Below are 22,528 nucleotides of genomic sequence, written 5' to 3'. Positions count from 1 at the left end.
AGTATTGTGCCTCAAGCCCCATTTTTCACATAAGCCCTGTGGTTTTTATTGTGCAGTTTTGCATGGTGCAGTGATTTTTAAGAACACGTACATCACGTTATGAAGCAAAACTGACTATATCTGGGCAGAGACCATATGGCCCACAAACCCTGAAGTATTACTCTGGTCCTTTACAGAAAAGGCTTGATAGCACCTGCTTGAGACCATTGGTTTCCAACCTCTTTTACCCCATGCAATCTAGAAACAGGCTTTTGCCCATACCATCATCTAATCCAAGAAGCCACAGCCAGTTTTATTACAGAATCTTTATTAAGGTAGCATGATGGTCCTGGGCCACCAGCCTGGACCTTGTGGCCTCAGGAAAGACCTGTGTCAACAGGGCTTGCCTCCCTCTCCGGACAGGGGGCTTGGTCACCTCCAGGTCATCCCTGCTTCATCCCCCACTCTCGGAGGATAGAAGCCAAGGGCCAAAGGGAGAGGAGGGCATGGCCCCACCCCAGGCTGTAGCAGCTCCTCGGCCACAAAGATCCTCTAGCGAGTAGCAGAGGGCAGGAATGCAGCAACCACCAGGGTTACCACCACTTTTGGGGTAGATGGGCCCCACCACACCCTCTTACAGTTGTACTCAAAGCAATTAATAAATTAACCTCTTCCTTCAGCACTGCCCCCCTGTCGTCCACCCCACCCCACCCCCCCAATCACACAGGAGAAGCCGAGCAGAAAGCAAAGCAAGGAGGTTGGTTCCCGCCCCTGGGACAGAGGCTGGGGCCCCTCCCTCTAGGAGCAGCTGAGAGCATGGTTTATGCAAGGGCCTCCAAGTGTGTTGAGAGGAAATGTCCACTCTTTCTTCTCACGTGTATAGAACATCTGAGGATTCTTCAGAAAGACCCCAATTCAAATGCAGTAACTAGCGAATTCCCTGGCAGTCCAGTGGTTAGGACTACATGCTTTCACTGCCAAGGGCCCAGGTTCAGTCTTGGCAGTTGAGAACATGAGAGCCCCAGAGATAAAGGAGCCCCGAAAAGGAATGCTGGTACATATATTTTAGCTACTTCAATTTCATCTCTGGCCAGTTTGGCCCACCCCAGCCAGAACTGGGAACGAGCTGAGCTGGTCAGATGCAAGGAGAAGGAGGAGCCTGGCTGGCCATCAGCCGCAGCAGGCCAGGCCCCTTCGTGCACACTGCAGGGATAGGCAGGACCTGACCCCTTCGGCTCACGAGGGGCGAGTAGGAAAGAGCCCCCTCGGGCTTCAGCTGTGGCATGGTTCGTTCCTGCAGGCAGGGAGGGGCGGGGGTGGCAGTGTGCCCTCCTCTGCTGTCGGCCACTTGCGGGGGCCTCTCCAGGGCTACAGGTGGATAGCTGTGACATCTGTGGGAGTGCTGGTCTGGCTGGGCCCCTGGCTGCTGGAGCCCCTGGGGGCTTTGGGCACTGGGCTGGGGGAGGTCTGGGCGGCTTCCCTGAGGCTCTCCCTGAGGGCAGCTTCAATCTGCTCCTGACAGGCCCGCAGGCAGTCCTGGGAACAAGGGCGAATGGTGAGGAAGGTCCACTTCCCTCCCCTCCGTAGCATCAGGCAGCAGGTGCAAGAGGACACCTCCCAGCACACAGGGAAGTCGGGAGGTTAGGCCACAGCCCAACCCCAGGAATTAGCCTTCAATTCTCAGAAACTGGCAAGAGGATGTGGCAAGAGGGTGTGAGAGCAACCCAGCATCTAACACTAAATCCCCCACCCCCACTCCTGCACACTGGCAAGAAAAGGGTACCCAGGGACAGTGCCCTTCAGCCCACCCAAGACACTTGCTCTTCTTCAGACCAAGGCAGGAGATAAAAGGCCCCAGAAGCCCCAGAAGCGGGGCACTTGAAACCATGGGTGGAGACCAGGGTAGGGAGGGCAACAGCGCCCTCTGCTGGAGGCTCAGGGAATGGTGGTGCCTCATGACCTGAGGCCACTTGCCCAGCTGCCTAGCACTCACCACTTCAGTGCCTGTGATCCCTGCCAGCAGCTCCGTGAGCTCGTCCCCAGATGTGGAGCAAGCGCCCAGGCCTTGCACTGCAGCTCCAATGCTTCCCGTGGCAATCATGGATGGCGGGTACATGGCAAAGGTGTAGTCTTGGAAGGAAAGAGGGGAGCGTGAGGCAAAGGTGGTTCCGAGAATAACCGGCATGTACCTCCTACTACCCATTCAGAAAGTGCCAGGCCGTGTGAAAAGAGCCGGGGTCCACCTGCAGACCCCAGCAGTGAGTGGTGTCAGACAGCAGCAGAGCAGAAAGGCAGGAAAGGGGCTCCTTCCTGGAGAGGGTCAGGTCCCAGGTGGTGTGTAAGTGATCCTGGCCAGGGACCAGGGAGTGAGAGTCTCTTCCTGATGTGGACACAAAATTAGGGTTAAGAGACCTGGTTTCTCCTCCCAACTTAGTCACTGTGAGACCCTGGGCAAGTCACTTCTCTCTCTAAGCCCTCGATGTCCCCACCTACATGCTTGGGGGGAGGTTGTGGGGGGGGGGTGTCTCTGAGATCTCATACAACTCTTACCGCTTTTCTGTATTGAGACTGGGGCCTCAGCAGGGATAGAATTTTCGCAAATGAATTTTCAGAAGATTATAAACCAAAATCTTCTAGTTACCGCTCACCCTTCCAAGTCTTCTGATTTCCCTGGCTTGGCAAAAATGTGTGTAGGACTCTTACCTGTAGCACAAAGGGCCAAAAAGGTCTGGGCGTGCTTCTTGACCAAGGCCTGTCGGTCGCGGGGCAGAGAGAGCCGGTGCAGAATCAGGGCCAGGAAATCATGGGCAATCACAGCAGCCAGGTCCCACTTGAGCTTCCCCAGGACCAGCACCTCCCAATCCTGGAGGTTGAGGAAGAGGGTAGGGTCAGTGGCTAAAGAAGGGAAGGGGAGGGAGTAAAGCAGAAGTCTCACAGGGAGGGAAGCCCATCACACCTGAAGGTCAAGACCCCAGTTCTGCTTTTGAATTTAAGGACTGGCACTGTGGAATGCGGAGTCTGGGACAGGGAAGAGCTGGGGGCACTTGCTTTGAGCTCTGCTGATCACTTCCTAGATGTCAGAACTACATGCTTTACATGAATTATCTCTTAATCCTGCTGGGTTATCTTTTGGGGTCCAATAATCCAGGCCTTCTCCTGACCTCATGCAAGGCTCAGCACTTCTCCAGTCAGGGTTGAAAGAAAAGACTGTAGCAGGAGATACCACCACCATCACCAAGAACTTGAGGCTACTCTGGCATGAAGCAGAAAGACTCTCCATAATCCCAAGGATTTGTGAAAAAGGGGAGATCACCACTAGCCTCTCCCCCAACTCAGCATCCCAGCCAACTCCACACCTCTTGAAACCACTGGGGTAAGCATGAGGCCACACCTCCTATGACACAGCCACTGAGCCAACCCTGAGGTTCCTCAAAGCGGAGGTTGCCCAACCCAACCCACATCCCCTTGGTGGGACACTGGGGTTGGGGGCCGAGACAGAGCACCCCACTCCACTTCTCTGGCTGGAACCCGTGGTGCCTAGTGCCATTTGAGTCTCAGGAAGAAAAATGGAGGCCAAGCCAGACAGGATGGGTCCAGATGATCCCCGAGGGACCAAACCATCTCTCCACCTGCCCTAGCCTCTACACCGTTGCTCAGTCCTGGAGGAAGGCTGGGAGCCCCACCCCAATCCACTCCTCTGGGGCTCCTGGCCCTGGCCCCATTTCTGAGTTGCACACATGAGGATTTCTTCACTGTTTTATCTCAGGAAGGAACTCATGGGTTTGACTCCTTACTGAGGTAGAAATGGCAACCCCACCCAAACTCTTTTAGGTCCCCAGTCACAGCTGTCCCTCTCCTGGACCCCGCCTAGGTGTCATCCTCTTGAACCTCTCACAGAGCCCTACAGAAAACAGCCTGGCCTGGAGCCAGAAGAAGTTGGACAGAGAAGCTAGCATTCTACTCCTAGTGCTCGTCTCAGTTGTCAAACTCCTAACTCAGAAGTGAACAGAAAGCACCTAGCATCCAAGGAAACATCTGGAAGGCAACTTGGAGTGGGGCTTTCCCTGTGGGGAGGCATAGGGTCCAGTGTAAGGGAAGGTGGCCACCTTACCCTGTATCCGGGCAACCCCTAAGAATCTCAGTCCTCACTTGGTGGAGAACACACCCCTGGCAGCCTCCATCACGTCCCTAACCTCTTAGGCCACCTGGACGCCAGAACACCCAAATTCTCCTCAGCCTCAGTGCAATGCTGAGGCAGGGCCCTTCCCTCCTTCTCTGGGCCCCAACGTTCTCAGTGGCACAGGATTTGGACTGCCTGGAGCTAGCTCTCTGAGATCCCTTCCAACTCTGACCTTCTAGGAAGTCATCGATCAGCATGCTTCACCCCCAGCTCAGGCATGGGGAGGACTTTTGGCCTGTCCTGAAAAACTCCCCTCACATAAAGGCACAGACCCCATCCTAATCTTTTCACAAAAAGGAAGTCCCATTCTACCTTCTAGCCTAAACCTCTCCAAAAACATCTTGCTCACTAGTCCTGGGAACCAGCTTCACCTTCAGATTTGCCAAAAACTACCAGATTCATCACAAAGAGCAGTGGGGCCTCCCAGATTCCCAACTCTGGCCTCCTACTCCCATCTCCGAGAGCTACTTGGCAGGAAGAGGAATCCTGTTCCTCGACAAGCAGCACTCGGGGGCCCCAGTATCCTGGCTTCCTGGCCAGCCAATCACGGCAGCCTGCATGCTGCCCTCCTCCCCGGGAGATGGGGCCCAGAGACTTCTCTCTGGGTCAAGAGAAGACTCGGCCGCGGTGGAGCAAGGTGGAGGAAGGTGCCAGCTCATCCCTCTCCCCTCGGCCCCCCAGGGAGATGATCAGCGTGCCCTAAATAACCTCTTCCAGATCCAAGCAGCTCCCCCACCTCCTCTCCAGGCTCAGTGGGGAAAGAGAACCGGTGACTCCCCTGTCCTGCCTCTGGAAGAGCCCAGCCCAAGTTCCCAGCAAGAGGCCCAGGGAGCCACTTCCCAAACCACAGGAGTGACAGCAGCTCCCCACAGGGTTATGAAAGACCTTGGTCAGAGTGGGTGGGCCGGGGGAGAGGGCAGCATTATCACATCGGAAGCAGCTGCAGCTCAGCCCCAGTCTGTGCCTCAGCTCTGGCCTTTGGCTAAAGGGGAAAAGAGATGATTCCACCAGGCCTGAAGCAGCTGCTCAAGTTTCTCAGAGTGAGGCTAGGGAATGGAGGATCAGGAAGGAGCTGTCTCTCCTGGGATATAGAAGGAAGGAAGGTGGGATGGAACTCCTTGGACCTTCCTTACAGCAACCAGGGCCTGGCTTTAATCTGCTCTGGGAGGCTTTTCCATCACAAAGTCCACACACTGGGATAAAGACTCAACCAGGGCTGCCCCCCTCCCCCACATGAAGCACATTCCACTCCCCCACTCCACTGGGGGTGCAGGCATGTCCTGCTGCTGCCAATAAATAACTCATGGTGGCTGTGTAAACCCAGAGGCAAAGTACTAGTGAGTGTAGACATGCAGTTTGACTTGTTGCTATCTGGGGGAAAGACCAGGAAGGAGTGGCATCCCCTGGAGGTCAGGAGAAGGGGATTTGGTTCATGCTGGCAGTGCACATGTGGGCTGAGGCTACCTTGACCATCACCACACTGTCCCATCTTTTACACACACACACACACACACACACACACACACACACACACACACACACACGCCTGCTATCCTCCCCAGGGGCAGAAAGCCTCTTGAGGTCTTAGCTTTCCTTTTTCTGGTGAGTGAGGAGGCAGTGTGTGTTGGGGGGTGGGACGCGTCACGCACGCACCCGCAGCTGGCGGGGAGAGACAGAGTGGTCGGTGTAGATGCACAGTTTTTCGATGGTCAGGGGCGTCGTCTCGCGCAGCTTGGAGGCCAGCAACATGCAGACCGCACCCAGGAGCTGCAACTGCGCCTTGCGGGTGGGGACGCAGGACAGGTAGCGATCCAGGTAGTTCATGGCCAGGGGGAAGACTTCCTCCTCACAGCGCTGCTCCTCACACACCTGGGGGAGGGCGCACAGTCACTTCTGGGGCAGAGGCATAGGAAACGCAGCAACACTAAAGGTGGGGCGTGGGGTGCGTTGAAGGGAAGTGGAACAGGGAGCAAGAAACGGGAGGGGGTAGGTGTGCTTCCAGTGACAGGGACTAATACGCAGCATGCGCCTTCCCCAAGGTGTCACCCCCCCCCCCCACTTCCTCTGCGGTGCCTCCTTCCCCACGGGGGTGGGAGGGAAGCGGGCTATGCCAGAGGCTCCCTTCCTTAAGGATCCCAAACTGAGACTGCGCCCCCCGCCCCAATACCGAGGGTGAGAGGGGACGGAGGAGTCACCCACGAGAGCCAGAGAACTGGGACCTTACCCCCGTGACCGCCACCCAGTGCACACACCCAAAGGGAAGGGAGGAGACTCCAGCGGCTGCCTCCCGCACTTTTCATTTCCCTGACTGCCGGAACAGCGCGCCACCCCCACCGCCTTCCCCGCCAGAACCCCGCGACACACACAGGAACCGGCTCTGCGGCGGGGGCGACCGAGCCGAGGGTTTCCCAGGCGCTCTCTCCCGAGGAGACCGGGCGGGGGAGCGAGGCGGGGGACGCTGAGAGAAGCCGGAGGGGAGAGGGTGGCCCTTGTCCCGCTTTCCCGGCCCGAAGAGAGGGTTCCTTGGGGTGCCAGACGACTGGCAGTCAGAGTCACGCTTGGAGAAGGGAAAGAAAGGGACACCACGGAGGCAGCCAGCTAAGGTGCCCGAGTGAAAGGCCAGGCCCCGGGGATCTGCGCCACAGAAACAGCTTGCTGACTGTCGTCGGGGCCAGGATGTCCCGACAGGGCGGCCCCGGGATGTCCGGAGCCGGGGACGCGGGGGCGGCGGGGGAGGGGAGACCCGTCCGGGCGGTACCTCTAGCATCCAGTACGCCAGCATCTTCCGCATGTGCGGCTTGATCTCCCTCTGCACACACTGGAAGTAAGAGGCGCGGGGCACGTAACGCTCCTCCAGGCGGAGCAAGCTCTGCAGGACACGCTGGTCCCCCAGCAGCCGCGGGTCCGGCCCGGCCCGGGGCGCGTGCCGGGTGCCCTCGCAGCACAGCAGCTCCATCCTCGGGCGGCACACGGGCAGGGCGGGAGTGCGGGCTCGCGGGCCAGAACGCAGGCGGCGGGCCGGAGAGCACGGGGCGCGGGTCTGGCGCGGGCGCTGGCGCTGGCACTGCGCGGCCGAGCCTCGGCCCGCCCCCGCCGCCGCGCGCGCCGCTGCCCTGACAGGCGCCCCGCCCCTCGCGACCTAGTAGCAACCGTGGAATGCTCGGAAGTCGCGACGTCCCAGGGGGCGGGGCCTCCGACAGCCAGACGGAAAGGGCTGGCGGGCACACCCCTCCCCCCGGGGCGGCCGCATTGGTCGGCCGGGAGCGGGCCGGCCGGCTTCCGGGCGCTCCGGGTCTTTCTGACCACCCGGCGGAGAGAAGTTCTTTGGAGGTGGGCCCCTTCCCCGCCCCCGAGCCCTCCCATTTTGCTTCTCCGATTCCCGTCGCCCAGGAAGAACTTTTCTCCAAAGGTTATTCATTCATTCGTCAAACCCTACTTCGCCCTTCAATGCTTGCTCTAGGGAACATAAATAATAGTCAGATAGCTAGTTCTTAGTGAAGACTGTTCCAAGCACTTATTAAATCTTCACGAAAAAGCTATGAGTTAGGTCTTACACTGATTTTGTAGTTGAGGAAACTGAAGCACAATAGCTATAGTAAGAGTTCGTCTGCGGCAGAGCTAGGATTGGGAAGCTGACGGTTTGGCTCCAGAATCTGTGCTCTGCACCACTGCTACTTAAACTGCTCCCCAGACCAGCGGCATCTGCATCGCCTGAGAGCTGGTTAGAAATGCAGGCTCTAGGGCCCCTCCCTGACCTGCTGGATCAAAATGTACAGTTTCAACAAGATCCCTGGTGATTCCTGTGCATATTAAAGTGTGAGAAGAGATCATCTAAATCAGCACATTTTAGAAATACAACAGGGCGGAAAGGCCATGGATTCAAGGCCTCACCTTGTCATTAAGAGGGCTGTGTGGCCTTGGACAAACCCTGAAGTCGGCCTTAGCTTCTGTTTGAGGAAAACATGGGTACAGAAACGAGCTCCTCTTTGGAGGAGTTTCTTGCTCAGACTCTGTAAAATCTTCCAGTTGCCATTTCTTCTACCTCCCAAACTTTAGGACTTAGCAGTTTCTCCGGAGCTGGATTCCACATGACCAGGAGGCAAACCACAAGCCTCCAGTAAGGCTCCAAATGGGAGGAGGCCATGGGGATCCCTGCCTCTCCTGGGGTCCTCCAAGGAGAGGAGACACTACAGAAGTGAGTTACTAGAGAAATGACACCCTACAGGAGAGGCAAGTTCTGCACTAGGCATTTTCTCAATGAATTGTTCTTTTTTACATAATAATTTTTGTTGTTTTCGTGTTATGGAAATATTCATCTGCATTGTAGAAAACAGAAAATACTAAGTCACACAAACAAGGAAATAATAGTCACAATTTCACCATCCAGATAACCTTTTAGAATGTCAATGTTTATTTTTCTAAAATTATTCTCTGAATAAACACATATATTTTTTAAGATTTATTTTATTTATTTATTTATTTATATTGGCTGTGTTGGGTCTCTGTTGCTATGCACAGTCTTCCTCTAGTTGCGGAGACCGGGAGCTACTCTTCGTTGCACAGCGAGGGTTTCTCATTGCAGTGGCTCCTCTTTTTGCAGACCACAGGCTCTAGGCTCGTGGGCTTCAGTAGTTGTGGCTCACAAGTTGTGGCGCCGGAGCTTAGTTGCTCCAAGGCATGCGGGATATTCCTGGCCCAGGGATCGAACCCGTGTCCCCTGCATTGGCAGGCGGATTCTTAACCACTGTGCCACCAGGGAAGCCCAACACATACATTTTTTAAAATGAGATAATTTTCCAAACTGTTCTGTAAGCTGTTTTTTCTTCCACTAAAACGTATACTGTCGGGGGTACTTCCCTGGTGGCACAGTGGATGAGAATCCGCCTGCCAATGTAGGGGACACAATGTTCTATCACTGGTCTGGGAAGGGCCCACATGCCTTGAAGTAACTAAGCCCGTGCACCTCAAATCCTGAGACTGTGCTTTAGAGCCCATGAGCCACAACTACTGAAGCCCACAGTGTAGAGCCCATGGTCTGCAACAAGAGAAGCCTCCGCAATGAGAAACCCTCACACTGCAACGAAGAGTAGCCCCTGGTCTCTGCAACTACAGAAAGCCCATGCACAGCAACAGAGACCCAATGCGGCCAAAAAATAAAATAATTTTTTTAAAAAAAAGCATACTGTTGGGATTTCCCCAGTGGTCCAATTGCTAAGATTCCGCAACCCAAGCAACTAAGCCTGTGCACCACAACTACTGAGCCTGCATGCTGCAACTACTGAAGCCTGCATGCCTAGAGCCCGTGCTCCACAACAAGAGAAGCCACTGCAATGAGAAGCCTGCGCACCACAACTAAGGGTAGCTCCCACTCGCCACAACTAGAGAAAGCCCACACGCAGCAACAAAGACCCAACACAGTCATAAATAAATAAGTTAAATTAAAAAAAAAAAAAAAAAAAAAGGGCTCCACGCTCCCAATGCAGGGGGCCTGGGTTCGATCCCTGGTCAGGGAACTGGTTCTCACATGCCACAACTAGGAATTTGCATGCCACAACGAAGCTCCTGTGTGCCACAACTAAGACCTGGTACAGCCAAATAAATAAATATTTAAAAAACGAAAAACTTAAAAAAAAAAAATTATACTGTCAACACTTTCTCCAATTCATTAAATATTCTACAACATATTTTTAATGACTACCTAGTATGCCACTGAGTGACTATCATAATGCATTTCACCAATCCTGTATTGTTGGAAATTCAAGGACTTTCTAGTTCTTCCCTATTAGAAATAATACTGTAAAATATTTTTGTGGTAATATCTTTGTGCACACTCATGATTATTTCTAGAAGTGAATTAATTTCTAGAAGTGGAATTTCTCAATCTGAGGTTATGAAACATTCTAAGGCTTTTGATACAGTTCTTATTACCAAATTTCCCTGCTGAAAGGCTGAACCAATCTAATGAACAACAGCAGATATCTACTTAAAAAAAACCCTCTACCAACTGGCGATATGAAAAGTGGTTTATTAGTAATCTGTATAAAATTTTAAATTCAAGAGCTCTTGTTGTGTCAGCATGAATGTGTGTTGTATACATTGTCTGATCTTGTAAGTCTTCTCCTGTCTTCAAAAATACACACAAGAAGTTTCTTTAGCTAATTAATCATTGCATTGCACTCTTTTCTTAAATGAATTTAAAATTGTAAAGATTAGATATGAAGTTATGGGGAGGTAAAGATGCTGAAGTGTTAAAAGGCTTTTAGGGTACAGGAGGACTAAAAAAGGTAGCTTTTGAATAAGTACATAACCAGAAACCAGATCTGTCCTGAAGGAAGATGTTTCTTTACTTTCAGAATTATTGAGTAGGGCTGTTCAGTTAAGAAGATGGTGCATCTTTGATGAGAGAGTTAATCACCAGTACTTTTTTTTCAGAAGTATATTATTATTTCCCCCCATGTTACAGAAAGGAAACCAGTACTTAGAGTGGCTAAATAATTTGCCCAAGGTTACAAAGCTAATAAGTGGTAGAGGCATGATTCAATCTCGGGAGTACAGCTGCAGCATTCATGCTCTTAAGTACTTTATTCCACTGCCTCTGTGCTCATCCAGGAGTGTGAATTGACTTATTAGTTGTTGATTTACTGAGAAAGGAGAACATGGAGACTGCCCAGTCCTGGAAGCTAAGGTGTGAGCCTGCACCCTGGGGAAGGGGGCTCCAGGTGAGCAGGGCCTTTTGAAGGATACCTCTGCCTCGCCCCTGCCTGGGGCTGCCATGCCCAGAGCAGAGTCATCCTGAGCCTCCAGGCCAAGGTCAGCTACAAGCCAGCTGTTTTCCAAGGAGGCAGGTGAGCTCAACCCAGGGCCAGGGCAGAAGAGTTTCTGGAGAGTTAGCTGATCTGCTTGGGAACCTCACCAAGCACCTCCACCTCAAAGGAACAGGAGCTCCCCTTGTTTTGTTCATAAGAGAAAAAAAAAAAAAAAAAGACAAAGCACTGACCAGGGCCAATATGGGGAGGAGTTTCTGCCCAGGTGCATTCAATTAGAAAAAGTTGCTCAATGAAATGGCAAATTAGAGGAGGGGTGGGAACGGAATGTCACAGGCCAGATGAAAAGCCCCAAGGAGGAAGGAGACAATGCTTTCTTCCTCCTCTTCTTCCTTCTCCCACTCCTCCTCCTCTTCAGCATTGAAACGTCCCCACCTGAGAACTGAGGGTGGGGAACAAGGGGATGGGTGAGGCCCATCAGCCCACGGGATATAGTGTATGGCTGTTACCTTCAGACCCATTGAGATGACAGGTTGAGGCAAGGCAGTCTGGGTGGGGCTGGGGCAAGGCTGCTGGGCCAGGCTTTCAAAGCCCGGCTCCACCGTTTTCTCTTTTGTTCAATGAAGATAATAATAGTTTTACCCCACATAGGGGTTCTGAGGACTAAACAGGCAGAAAGCACCTTGCCTGTGCCCGACTCATAGTGAGCATTCAATGATGGTAGTATGTTGTTATTATTATTACTATTCCCTTTCTCCTATGAATATACACCTGGAACTCCTCAGAGAAAAGCAAAAGTCTGAGCAGCAGAAGCCCTCCTTCTGGGACAGCAGCTCCAGCAAACGTAGAAGATCCAGCTCACAGTGCATGGTGAGGGGGCTGGTGGCCAACACTGCAGGGCCCGGGGCCACACTGCTCTGCCACTCCATCCTCCCTGGCTGTGTGACTTTGGGCAAATTATACCACCTCTCTGTGCCTCAGTTTCCTTTTCTGAAAATGAGAATGATAGCAATGAAACCGTGCTTATGTTACATGGTTTTGTTGCTAAGCAACTCTGCTTTCTGGAGTGATCATTAACTTACAGGGTCTCCCATACTTTTTTCTTTACTTACAATCCCCTAGTGGGATTAACTGTTTAATTACCTGCTTTGTCCCTTTACTCTGTCTCTATCAGTAATACCTCCCCTAAGAGTGGCTGGGAGCATGAAATGCACTCATTCGTGTCAAACACACAGCATAGCGCCTGGCATATGGTGAGCCATTTAAAAAAAAAGTTCATTGTGATTGTGGAACTTACAGGCACAAACTTCTTTATGTAGATGGACTATTTAGGAATAATAAATGTAATACAATGGCTGTGGGGCCACCTGGAAAATAAAAAATGCCAGGGATTACTATAGTGGTGGCAAAGATTTTGCTTCAGAAAGGATGAAGAAGACAGTGTTCTGGTCAATGAAACCATCTACTATATGAAAAGTGGTCTGATATGCCATTATTGGATTTCCCAGTTTTCTGAGAACTGGGAAACTTATATGAATACTATTTCCCCCCAACTTTTTACTTGGAAATATTTCAAAACTACAGGGAAGCTGCAAGAATAGCACAGTGACCACTAACACACCCTTCACCTAAATTCCTATGTGTATTTTGAACTATTTGAGATCTAATTATATACATCATGACTCCTCATCCCTACGTATTTCAGCCTGTGTCTCCTAAGAATGCAACAATCTCCCAGGTAACCATGAAACAATGATCCCAATTAGAAAATGTATACTAATACAATACCACAAACAGTCTACATACAAAGGTCCCCAGCCGTTCCAGTAATATCCTTTCATAGCTATTTGCTTTCTCAACCCAAGATCCATTCAAGGATCACATTGCATTGTTACCTCTTTAATCTCCTTTATTCTAGAACAGTTCCTGATCCTTTTTTTAAAAAAGTCTTTGGACTTCCCTGGAGGTTCAGTGATTAAGAATCCGCCTGCCAATGCAGGGGATATGGGTTTGAGCCCTGGTCCAGGAAGATCCCACATGCCATGGAGCAACTAAACCCTTGCGCAACAACTACTGAGCCTGCATGCTGCAACTACTGAAGCCCACGCACCTAGAGCCCATGCTCCGCAACAAGAGAAGCCACTACAGTGAGAAGCCAGAGCACCACAACGAAGAGTAGCCCCCACTTGCCGCAACTACAGAAAGCCCGTGCGCAGCAACAAGGACCCAATGCAGCCAAAAATAAATTTAAAAAAAGTCTTTGATGGACTTCCCTGGTGGTGAACTCTGCGCTTCCACTGCAGGGGGTATGGGTTTGATCCCTGTCAGGGAACTAAGATCCTGCATGTCTTGCGGTCCGGGCCAAAACAAACAAACAAACAACAACAAAAAACCCAGTCTTTGATAACACTGGTATTTTGGAAAGCCAATTGTTTTAATCAAGCATTCAACCAAACTGAACATAATTTTTTTTTTTTGAGGATTCAGGAGACACTTCAGGGCTTAGTAATCCAGGTCACTATTTTCAGCATGTTGTACAAATATTTCAGATCAGTAATCTTCAAAAGTTTTTGTTCATCCATTCCTCAGTAAAAACTGAGAGTACTCTTCCAATAGATATAGAATACTTAATTTATAAACTATGTCCAAACCTGCTATTCTAACATATTATGTTAGAACATACTAAGAAAATGTAAAGAGTAAGACAAAAATACATAGAATACAATTTTTCACATTTTCTTCCCACTCTACAGTGGGATGTCTTTAACCCAGTGTTTGCCATTATTTGTCTATCCAGCTCTCAAGACCGGCTTCACGACTGATCAAAAAACTCTTTCTATTGAGCCTGAATGGGCATTAAAAATGTCAACACAGCACTCTGGGCAGTGCTACCAAATCAGAGCTGGCACGTGAGTTGACCCATTTTCTGTTTGTGTTTTACACAAGAGGCTGGCTTCTCAGCAACTCCATACAGATGTCCAATAGGCACCTTTAGACTCAGCTTCTCTAAAACAGAGATCCTAAGCTTTCCCTCAACAAACCTGCTCCTCCAACCAGTTCCCCCATATCAGCTCGTGACAACTCCATGCTTCCAACTGCTCAGGTCAAAACACTTGGTGTCCTTCTTGATTCTTCTCTTTAGTCCCACATCCATCCACCCATCAGCAGAGCATGGAAGTTCTACTTTCAAAATATCTCTAGAATCCACCATCTTTTCTTCTCTTCATCTGCTACCTCCCTGGTCCAAATTCAGTTCTTCCTTATACTAACTGGACTCCCACTATCCAATGCATCACCCATTTCTGGTTGGTTCTACGCCCCAAATACATCTCCAATCCTTGCCTTTTCTCTATTTCCACTGCTACCACCCTCGTCTAAGCGGCATCGTCTGTCGCCTGGATTGGGGTGGTGGCCTCCTGACGGACATCCCTGGTCCACCCTTGCCCCCTCCAGTCTAGGCTCAACCCCCTGGGGCTCTCCCTTCACTCACATGATTCTCTCTCACTCACTCTGCTCTGACCACACTGGCCTCCTTGTTGCTCTTGGAACACACCAGGTGTACCTGTTCCCCTTGTATGTGCTGTTCCATCTGCCTGCAGTCTTCTGCCCCTGATGTCCCCACGGCCCCTCCCTCACTGCCTTTGGGCTGTAACTCAAGTCACATTTCTCATATAGCCTTTCCAGGCCACCCTACCCTAAACCTGATTCTCTCTGGGCCCTTTCACTGCTTTACTTTTCTGCTTACCACGAGTATACACTATACCTCCACGTTCTGTTTATAGTGTGTCCGCTGTCTCACCACCCCACCGAAACAGAAAGGTGCCTGGTTCATAATAAGTGTTTGAAACATCTTTTTTGCATGAATAAATGAACACATGAATGAGACAAACTGGATGTGAGAAACACACCAGCACAAGTCCCACGGTACATGGCAACTCACCTGTGGTGAGGGGGCCCGTGGGGAGGGGTGGGGCTGGGCGCAGCGGACAGCACGTGCTCTGCCCACGGAGCCAGGAGGTGCTGCTTAGGCCCAGCCCTTTGCTACACAGTGGTAAGAAGAGTCATCATCCATTTCCTTTGTTTCCAGGGCACACACATGCTCTATGGGCTGGATCTGACGGGCGGGGAGCAGTTTGCCATCTCTGGTACATATGTTGCTTGTGAAAAGAAATCTCAGGTACTGGCCTGAACCTGTCACGTCTCTCCTTATCATAAAATTAGAAGACAGCCTACTAAAGACACATGTGCTAAAGAATAAACATTAAAATAAAATAATAAAAAAAAAGACACGAGCTATTTCTCCTTTGTTCTGGCTGCCTAGCTTCTGAATAAATGAGGCCTTCCTGTTTGATAATCCTGTTCCACAGCAAAGGGTGAGTGAGCTCGGCCTCAGGTGTGGACAGGTACCTTGCTACAGCAAAACACCTGGCAAAGAGAGACTGGTCTTTGGACTTTCTGCTGGGAAGCAAGGAAGCCAGTATTCTTCATCCTACGCATGAGACAGCCCTGGCACTGGCTTAGCATCATGAAAAGTAAGAGAGCTCTGGAGTTAGGTTGCCATTTTCCAGCTGTGTGACCTTGGGCAAGTTACTTAACTTCCCTGTCCTAGGCTTCTCATCTGCAAAATGGGGATAATAACAGCACACACCTCATGGGGTGGGTGCAAAGATTAATACAGGGAAAGCACCTGCAACAGCGCCAGGCTCATAGTAAGTGCTCAATAAAGGTAGCTGTGATCATGAATAACCCACACTTACTGGAATGCTGGACCCGAGTTGAGATGAGAAGCCTCTGTTTTAAGAGCTTCCAATCTGCAATGGATGACTATGGTGATCCTGCATCACGGAGAATCCTGATATGATGACAAAAGACTTATTTACCTGGGCACCTACAATTACCCCCACCAGAGGTAGGCAGGGTGATCTGTGCCTGATGGGAAGGGTGGGCTGCAGTGGGAGGGGTGGTCCTGGGCACCTGAATTCCATAAGACAGCCTACGGTGGAAGACGTGGGACTGAAGGAGCTGCGAGGGTACATGGGGCGTCAGAAGGGAGAGGCAGGAAGGGAGCACCCAGAGAAAGTTTAGGTCCCAACTGTGGGGCATCTACCCATGGGAGCACGCTGGAGAATTTTAGGTAGTAATAATAATAATAGATCCCACTTGCTAAGCACATTCTCTTAGCCAGGCACTGAGAGCTTTACCAATTCGCTCTCAGAGGCACAGGTGCTATTATTACCTTCCTATAACAGATGGGAACAGAAACACGGGGAAGTTAGGTACGCCCAACACCAGATAGCGAGCAAGTGGCCGTCATAGTTTGGGCTCCCCAGAAGCCGACTCTGAGACGAGGATTCAAGTGAAGTACTGTACCTGGGAGGTGGGGAAATGAGACCCAAAAGGAAGGAAGCCAGCAAGGAAAGCCTCATTGGCTTAGTTACCAGAGAGGGCTGGCGGGGCTCAGCCCTGCCGAGGAACTCTGGGAGAGGATGAAAAGCGCATGCCTGGGGGGGCGGGGGGAGGGGTAACCTGCTCCCGAGGGGCGGGGCGAGGGAGCAGGGACGCCTGTCCATCAACTCCCAATAGAAGTGATTGAGGGCTGCTGGGGATGGAATTAATCACCAGCACTTCTAGCTTTCCTGGGCGGCGGTGGGCACAGTGGGCCCTGACGGTCAGAACAGCCATCAGGCAAAGCCGCAAGGCTGGGGCTTGGAAGAGGGGCTTGGAAGACCTGGAAAATGTGAGGTCTCTGGGCATCTGGGTAAAGGGCAGCGGCACGTGCTGCCCAGTCAGAGGTGGGATTCGAAGGCAGTCAGGCGCCAGAGCACGAGTTCTAATCCTGAATAAATATACTTTTAACAGTTTTGTGCTCATTCGAAAGTTGTGTGTGTACCAGAACATCAAACCCGGGGCTTTATCAAGCTTCCTTTTAAGATAATGTATTTAATGAAAAACTATTAATTTTGCAAATACAAAGTAGACAAGAGCAGAGGAGGCACATAGATGTGGCAGTTGTAAGGGCGGCATGTAAATGACAGACAGTTGGGAATCCATGGAAGAGGAACAAAAGGGCAGGGTTCTGGGAATTCCTTGGTGGTCCAGTGGTAGGACTCTGCCCTTTCACTGCAGGGGGCACAAGTTTGATCCCTGCTGGGGGACTAAGATCCCGCATGCAGCCAAAAAAAAAAAAAAGAGCAGAGTTTTGAATCTGAAAACCTCAATTTAAGTCCCAGGACCTGGCTTTATCTCAGCTATAAACACAGACCCAAGCAAGTACTTCAACTCTGGGAGCCTGTTTCCCCATCTATAAAAGGGGATGACAAGATCCCAAACTGCTTAGAGGATGATTCTGAGACCAGATAACACGCGAGTTAAAAAGCACTAGGTAAACTGTGAAGTGCTAGGCAAATCTAAGGGCTGATTCCAAGGAATACCGTGGAGACCCAGTAGGGATGGGGAATTCCACTCTGCCCCAAAGCCCCCACTATCACCAGCTCAACTTCAGCCTTGTAAACAGAACCTAGATTTTGTTGTGGTATCAGGTGGTTGTTTCAGGGGAGGCCCAACACTCCCCTGTCTCAGAGGCTGAACCTAAATTCTTCCAAACCAAATTATGATAATTCCACAGCTGGTTTAGGAAGGGGCAGTTGTTATATTCTGGCCATAAGGTGTGAAGTAAGTCTGCTAAGGGCACTCCAATAAATGGGGTGCAAGAGAAAAACAGATTCATTTCTGCCTCGTGTGAGAATGCAGTAAGATGTGCTAATATTTGTTGGATGCTCACTATGTGCACTATGCTAAGAGTTTAAAAAGCTAATTCATTTAATCCATATAATATTAAACTTCTGAGATAAAGCACTACTGTCATCCGATTTGACAGAGAGGTTAAGCAATTTACCCAACATCAGATAGCTATGGGATCCGAAACCAGATCTGGCTACAGAACCTACACTCTTAGCCATGTTGCTGTGATGCCCAGAGTAGCTGCAGCCATCTTGCAATAATGAGAGAGGGAGCTGACCCCTGAGAATGACAGCTGAGAGATCAGAACAAATCTCTCTCCCTGATGTTGTTGAGCTGCTGAATTAACCAATCTTGGAACCACCTACCTCTGGGCTTTTTATGATGTGTGAGACAGTATGTTTTCCTTATTGTTTAAGCTACTTTCACTCCCCAAATAAAAGTTCCTTTCTCTATTATCACCCACGTGATAGGACGGCATTCAATAGCAAACAGGCAAAGATTTCCACCAAACATTTAAGAAAACAGTAATTTCAATCTTATACAAACTCCTTCTGAGAATATAAAAAGACAGTTCACATCTCAACTCATTTTTACTGTAACTTTGACTCCAAAACCCAATAAGTACAATATGAGAAAAGAAAAATACACTTAACAACATGAATGCAAAATCCTAAGCAAGATATTAGCAAACTGACTCCAGCAACATATAAAAAGGTCAATATGTTATTGCCCTACTGAAAATGCATGGTCGTTTATTTTGAAAAAAATCAATATAATTCATCACACTAGAAGATTAAAAGGGAGGGGCTTCCCTATTGGAGCAGTGGTTAGGAATCCGCCTGCCAATGCAGGGGACACAGGTTCAATCCCTGGGCCGGGAAGATCCCATATGCCTTGGAGCAACTGAGTGCGTGAGCCACAACTACTGAGCCTGTGTGCCGCAACTACTGAAGCCCACCTGTCCAAAGCCCATGCTGCACAACAAGAGAAGCCACCATAATGAGCGGCCCGTGCACTACAAGGAAAAGTAGCCCCCCCCAACTAGAGAAAGCCCGTGTGCAGCAATGAAGACCCAACGCAGCCAATAAATTAATTAATTAAAAAAAATTAAAGGGGAAAAAAATCACATGATCACATTAACAGATACCAAAAAAGTTTTTGATGAAATACAACATCCATTTACAAGAAGAAAAACCTCTTGTCAAAGTAGGGATAGATGGAAACTTTCTTAGTCTGATATAGGGCATCTAATGAAATCCTACAGTAAACATCTTATCTAGTAGTGATACATCGAAAGTAAACCAGGCAAAGTGCCAAGCATGCCAGGCCACTGGACAGAACTTTGAGGGCCTTACTGAAGGCTGGGAAAGACCAAGGGATACTGGTCCCTCCTCCATGGCCATCCTAGCCAGGCCTTTGTTCTCAAGGCCTCCTGCGCACGGTGTTCCCAAAGCAGACCATCATCTTCCCACCCCTCTCTTGTACATTTTTTAAAGAATAACATCATCTTTCTTCAGAGTCCTCAGATTTTAAGCCCTGGTGCCATCTTGGATTTCTTCCCTTCTTGAGTTTCCTGTATCCAATTAGTTACCTGACCCAACAAAACCATTCCCTGAAGTTCACTTAGATCCCACTCTTCCTATTCCTCCAGTAAGCTTTTAGCCAATTTCTCAAAATTTGCCACCAAAGTAAACCCCCTTGACAGCAGAGAGAATTCATCTCTCTGAGGTATCTGGTCATATAATCTAAAATTGCCTTCCGCAAACCTGAAAGTCTAATATTCTCCCTTAAAAAATACACACACACACACACACACATTTGGCATGTGGTCCACAATACAGTCATAATTGCTATAATATAAAAATAATGGTTTAAATTACTTATGGTTAAGGAAAATGAACTCCATGGAAGCCACTTGTATCATAAGACTGACAGAAGGAGTTCCACTTTTGAGTGGCTGGGACTACATTACTATTGCAGGAGCCTCCCTGAGAGGCTCTAGGTCTTTACCCTATTGCCAGACAGATCCGGGATCCGTGGCCCAGAGCCATCAGATTAATCTCTCACAGACACGCCTTTCATCTCCAGTCCAAGGACCTGCTTATCAGGTCAAATTTAAAAGTCAACCAGCCTGGCTTTTAAAGTCTTCCTTCAAGAGGGCCAAGGCACCCTGTCCCATTTTATCTCAGCCAGAGCACTCCAGCCCACCTCAGGGCCTTATAACCCACTACTGACATCCTGTTCCCTTCTCCAAATCTAGCTCCTTCCTTCAAGGCCTAGCTCCTGGCCCACCAATTGCAGGAAACTTCCAGGGTTGTAAGATTGAAAGATTCAGGGAAATTTTAAGCCAAAAGGATTGATGATGCCCGGAGAAGGGAACTGACTTGCCCAAGGGCTCACAACAAGTTAAAGGTTGTTACAAACTGTTCTCATTGTTTTCCCCAAAGACTGGAAACTCCTGGGGGTGGGTACCACATGTTTTTATTCTCCCAAATTTGTTAACCTCCTGTAGGATAAAGACATGCCTGTGGTTCTAGACTCCCTGCTCAGGCAACTCCCCTGCTTGGAAGACCTTTCCTCCACCTCTTGCCAGTCATTCACACTTGCAAAATCTAGTTTAAGATTCCTCTAATTGTAGGTTATTTACTTTTCCCTTTTTAAATTGTCATTAGTGTTGGTTAAAACACTGAGCAAAAAAATACATTTTTAGAAAAGATCCATACTTCCCCCAAACTCACAAATCCAAGCCAGGTGATTTTTCTTTCTTTCCTTTTCCTTTTTTTTTTTAACATTTCCTCCAAGAGTGTATCATTTATTCTCTCATTCATTCATTTAATCCACAGATCTTCACTGACACCCTATCAAATGCCGGGATCCTCCTGGGGCCATGAACAATACAAGGACAAATAAGACAGTTCTTTTAAAGAAAACACAATCTCCTGGGGGAAATAAAATGTACTTTGCTTCCCTTCTTAATAATTTACCTTTACTTGATTCTTTCATTGACTCAAGTATGTGGGTTTGGGGGCTTTGACTCATCCTGTGGCCAGAAAGTTCCCTGAAATCAGGAATTGAATCTTCTAAAATTTTTTTGTACCTAAGTAGAATATGTTCCAGTTAGTACTGGTTGTCCTGGTGTACCTATTCATGGGGCACCCTTTCACTCTCAAAAGTGTCCCAGTTTGGAATAACAAGTGTTGGAGAGGATGTGGAGAACTTGGAGGCCTCCTACACACTGCTGATGGGAATGTAAAATGGTGCAGCCACTTTAGAAAACAATTTGGCAGTTCCTCAAAATGTTACACAGAGAGTTACCATATAACTTAGCAATTTCACTCCTAGGTAGATACGCCCCCCGCCCCCCCCCCCAAAATATATCTACACAAAAACTTGTATATAAATATCAGAGCATTATTATTATTCACGACAGTCAAAAGGTGGAAGCAACCCAAATGTCTATCAACATATGAATGGTATAACGAATGGTATTCATACAATGGAATATTATTCAGACATTCATAAAAAGGAGTGAAGCACTGAGGCATGCCACAACATGAATGAACCCTGAAAGCGTTATGCTGAGTGAAGGGAGGCAACCAAAAGCCCACACATCGTGCGATTCCATTTATATGAAATGTTCAGAACAGGCAAATCTATAGAGGCAGAAAATAGATTCGTGGTCGCCTAGGTCTGAGGTGGTGATGCTGATGGGGAGTGACTGCTAATGGGTAGTGAGTTTCCTTCTGGGGTGATGAAAATGTTCTAAAATTAGACTATGGTGATGATCACGCAAATTTATAAACATACTATTGGGTCGGCCAAAAAGTGTCTTTGGTTTTTTAAGTAAAAATCAAAGACATATTTTTCATTTTCACCAAGAACTTTATTGAACATCATATTCACCCTTTTGTTCCACTATCTGCTGCCATTTTTCAGGCAACTTCATCATTTCATCTTCCCAACACGTTTTATCTTTTTGAGCAAAGAACTGTTCCAGGTGCCTTTTACAGTCTTCCAGGGAACTGAGATGTTTTCCATTAAGAGAATTTTGTGAAGAGCGAAATAAATGGGAATCTGAAGGTGCAGTGTCTGATGAATACGGCGGATGAATCAGAACTTCCCAGCCAACCTGTAACAGTTTTTGCCTGGTCATGAAAGAAACATGCGGTCTTGCGTTATCCTGATGGAAGATTATGCATTTTCTGTTGACTAATTCCGATTGCTTTTCGTCAAGTGCCGCTTTCAGTTGGTCTAATTGGGAGCAGTACTTGTTAGAATTAATCGTCTGGTTTTCCAGAAAGAGCTCATAATAGAGGACCCCCTTCCAATCCCACCATATACACAACATCACCATCTTTGGATGAAGACCGGCCTTTGGTGTGGCTGGTGGTGGTTCATTTCGCTTGCCCCACGATCTCTTCCATTCCACATTATTGTACAGTATCCACTTTTCATCCCCCATCACAAATTGTTTTAAAAACGGAACATTTTCATTGCGTTTCAGTAGAGAATCACATGCGGAAATACAGTAAAGAAGGTTTTTATCGCTTATGTGGAACCCAAACATCAAAGTGACTGATTTTCAACTCTTGATTTGGATATTTTGAGTATGTCGGCTCTCTCCCAGGTGCTGTAATACTGATTGTTCTCAGTTAATGTCTCGATTTGATCACTATCAACTTCAACTGGTTGGAGCATTGTCCAATGAGAACTCTCCAGCATGGAACTTCGCAAACCACTTTCGACACGTTTGATCAGTCACAGCACCTTCTCCAAACACTGCACAAATCTTTCTATGCGTTTCAATTACGTTTTTACCTTTCTTGAAATAATAAAGCGTAATATGCTGAAAACGTTGCTTTTT

At 48.9% G+C, this 22,528-nt stretch overlaps 1 protein-coding gene across 2 annotated transcripts in view; it reads right to left on the bottom strand.

Moving 5' to 3' along the window:
• Positions 1-290: 290 nt before the first annotated feature.
• Positions 291-22,528, bottom strand: part of CCND3 (cyclin D3) — an 82,434-nt gene continuing 60,196 nt past the window's right edge. Inside the window, exons 1-5 of one of the 2 annotated variants that reach the window (XM_057699113.1) lie at positions 6,918-7,254; positions 5,813-6,028; positions 2,683-2,842; positions 1,973-2,109; positions 291-1,515 (exon numbers count right to left, since the gene is read on the bottom strand). In XM_057699113.1, coding sequence (XP_057555096.1) covers positions 1,348-1,515; positions 1,973-2,109; positions 2,683-2,842; positions 5,813-6,028; positions 6,918-7,115 — 879 coding nt within the window. In that variant the 5' untranslated portion in view covers positions 7,116-7,254 and the 3' untranslated portion in view covers positions 291-1,347. Of the gene's footprint in view, positions 1,516-1,972; positions 2,110-2,682; positions 2,843-5,812; positions 6,029-6,917; positions 7,255-22,528 lie in introns of those variants that run through there. The other variant, XM_057699114.1, reaches the window with a different exon arrangement.

The sequence above is a fragment of the Hippopotamus amphibius genome, chromosome 11, assembly GCF_030028045.1.
Source record: "Hippopotamus amphibius kiboko isolate mHipAmp2 chromosome 11, mHipAmp2.hap2, whole genome shotgun sequence".
NCBI classification, from domain to species: domain Eukaryota; kingdom Metazoa; phylum Chordata; class Mammalia; order Artiodactyla; family Hippopotamidae; genus Hippopotamus; species Hippopotamus amphibius.
This window is presented reverse-complemented; position numbering and strand designations above follow the sequence as displayed.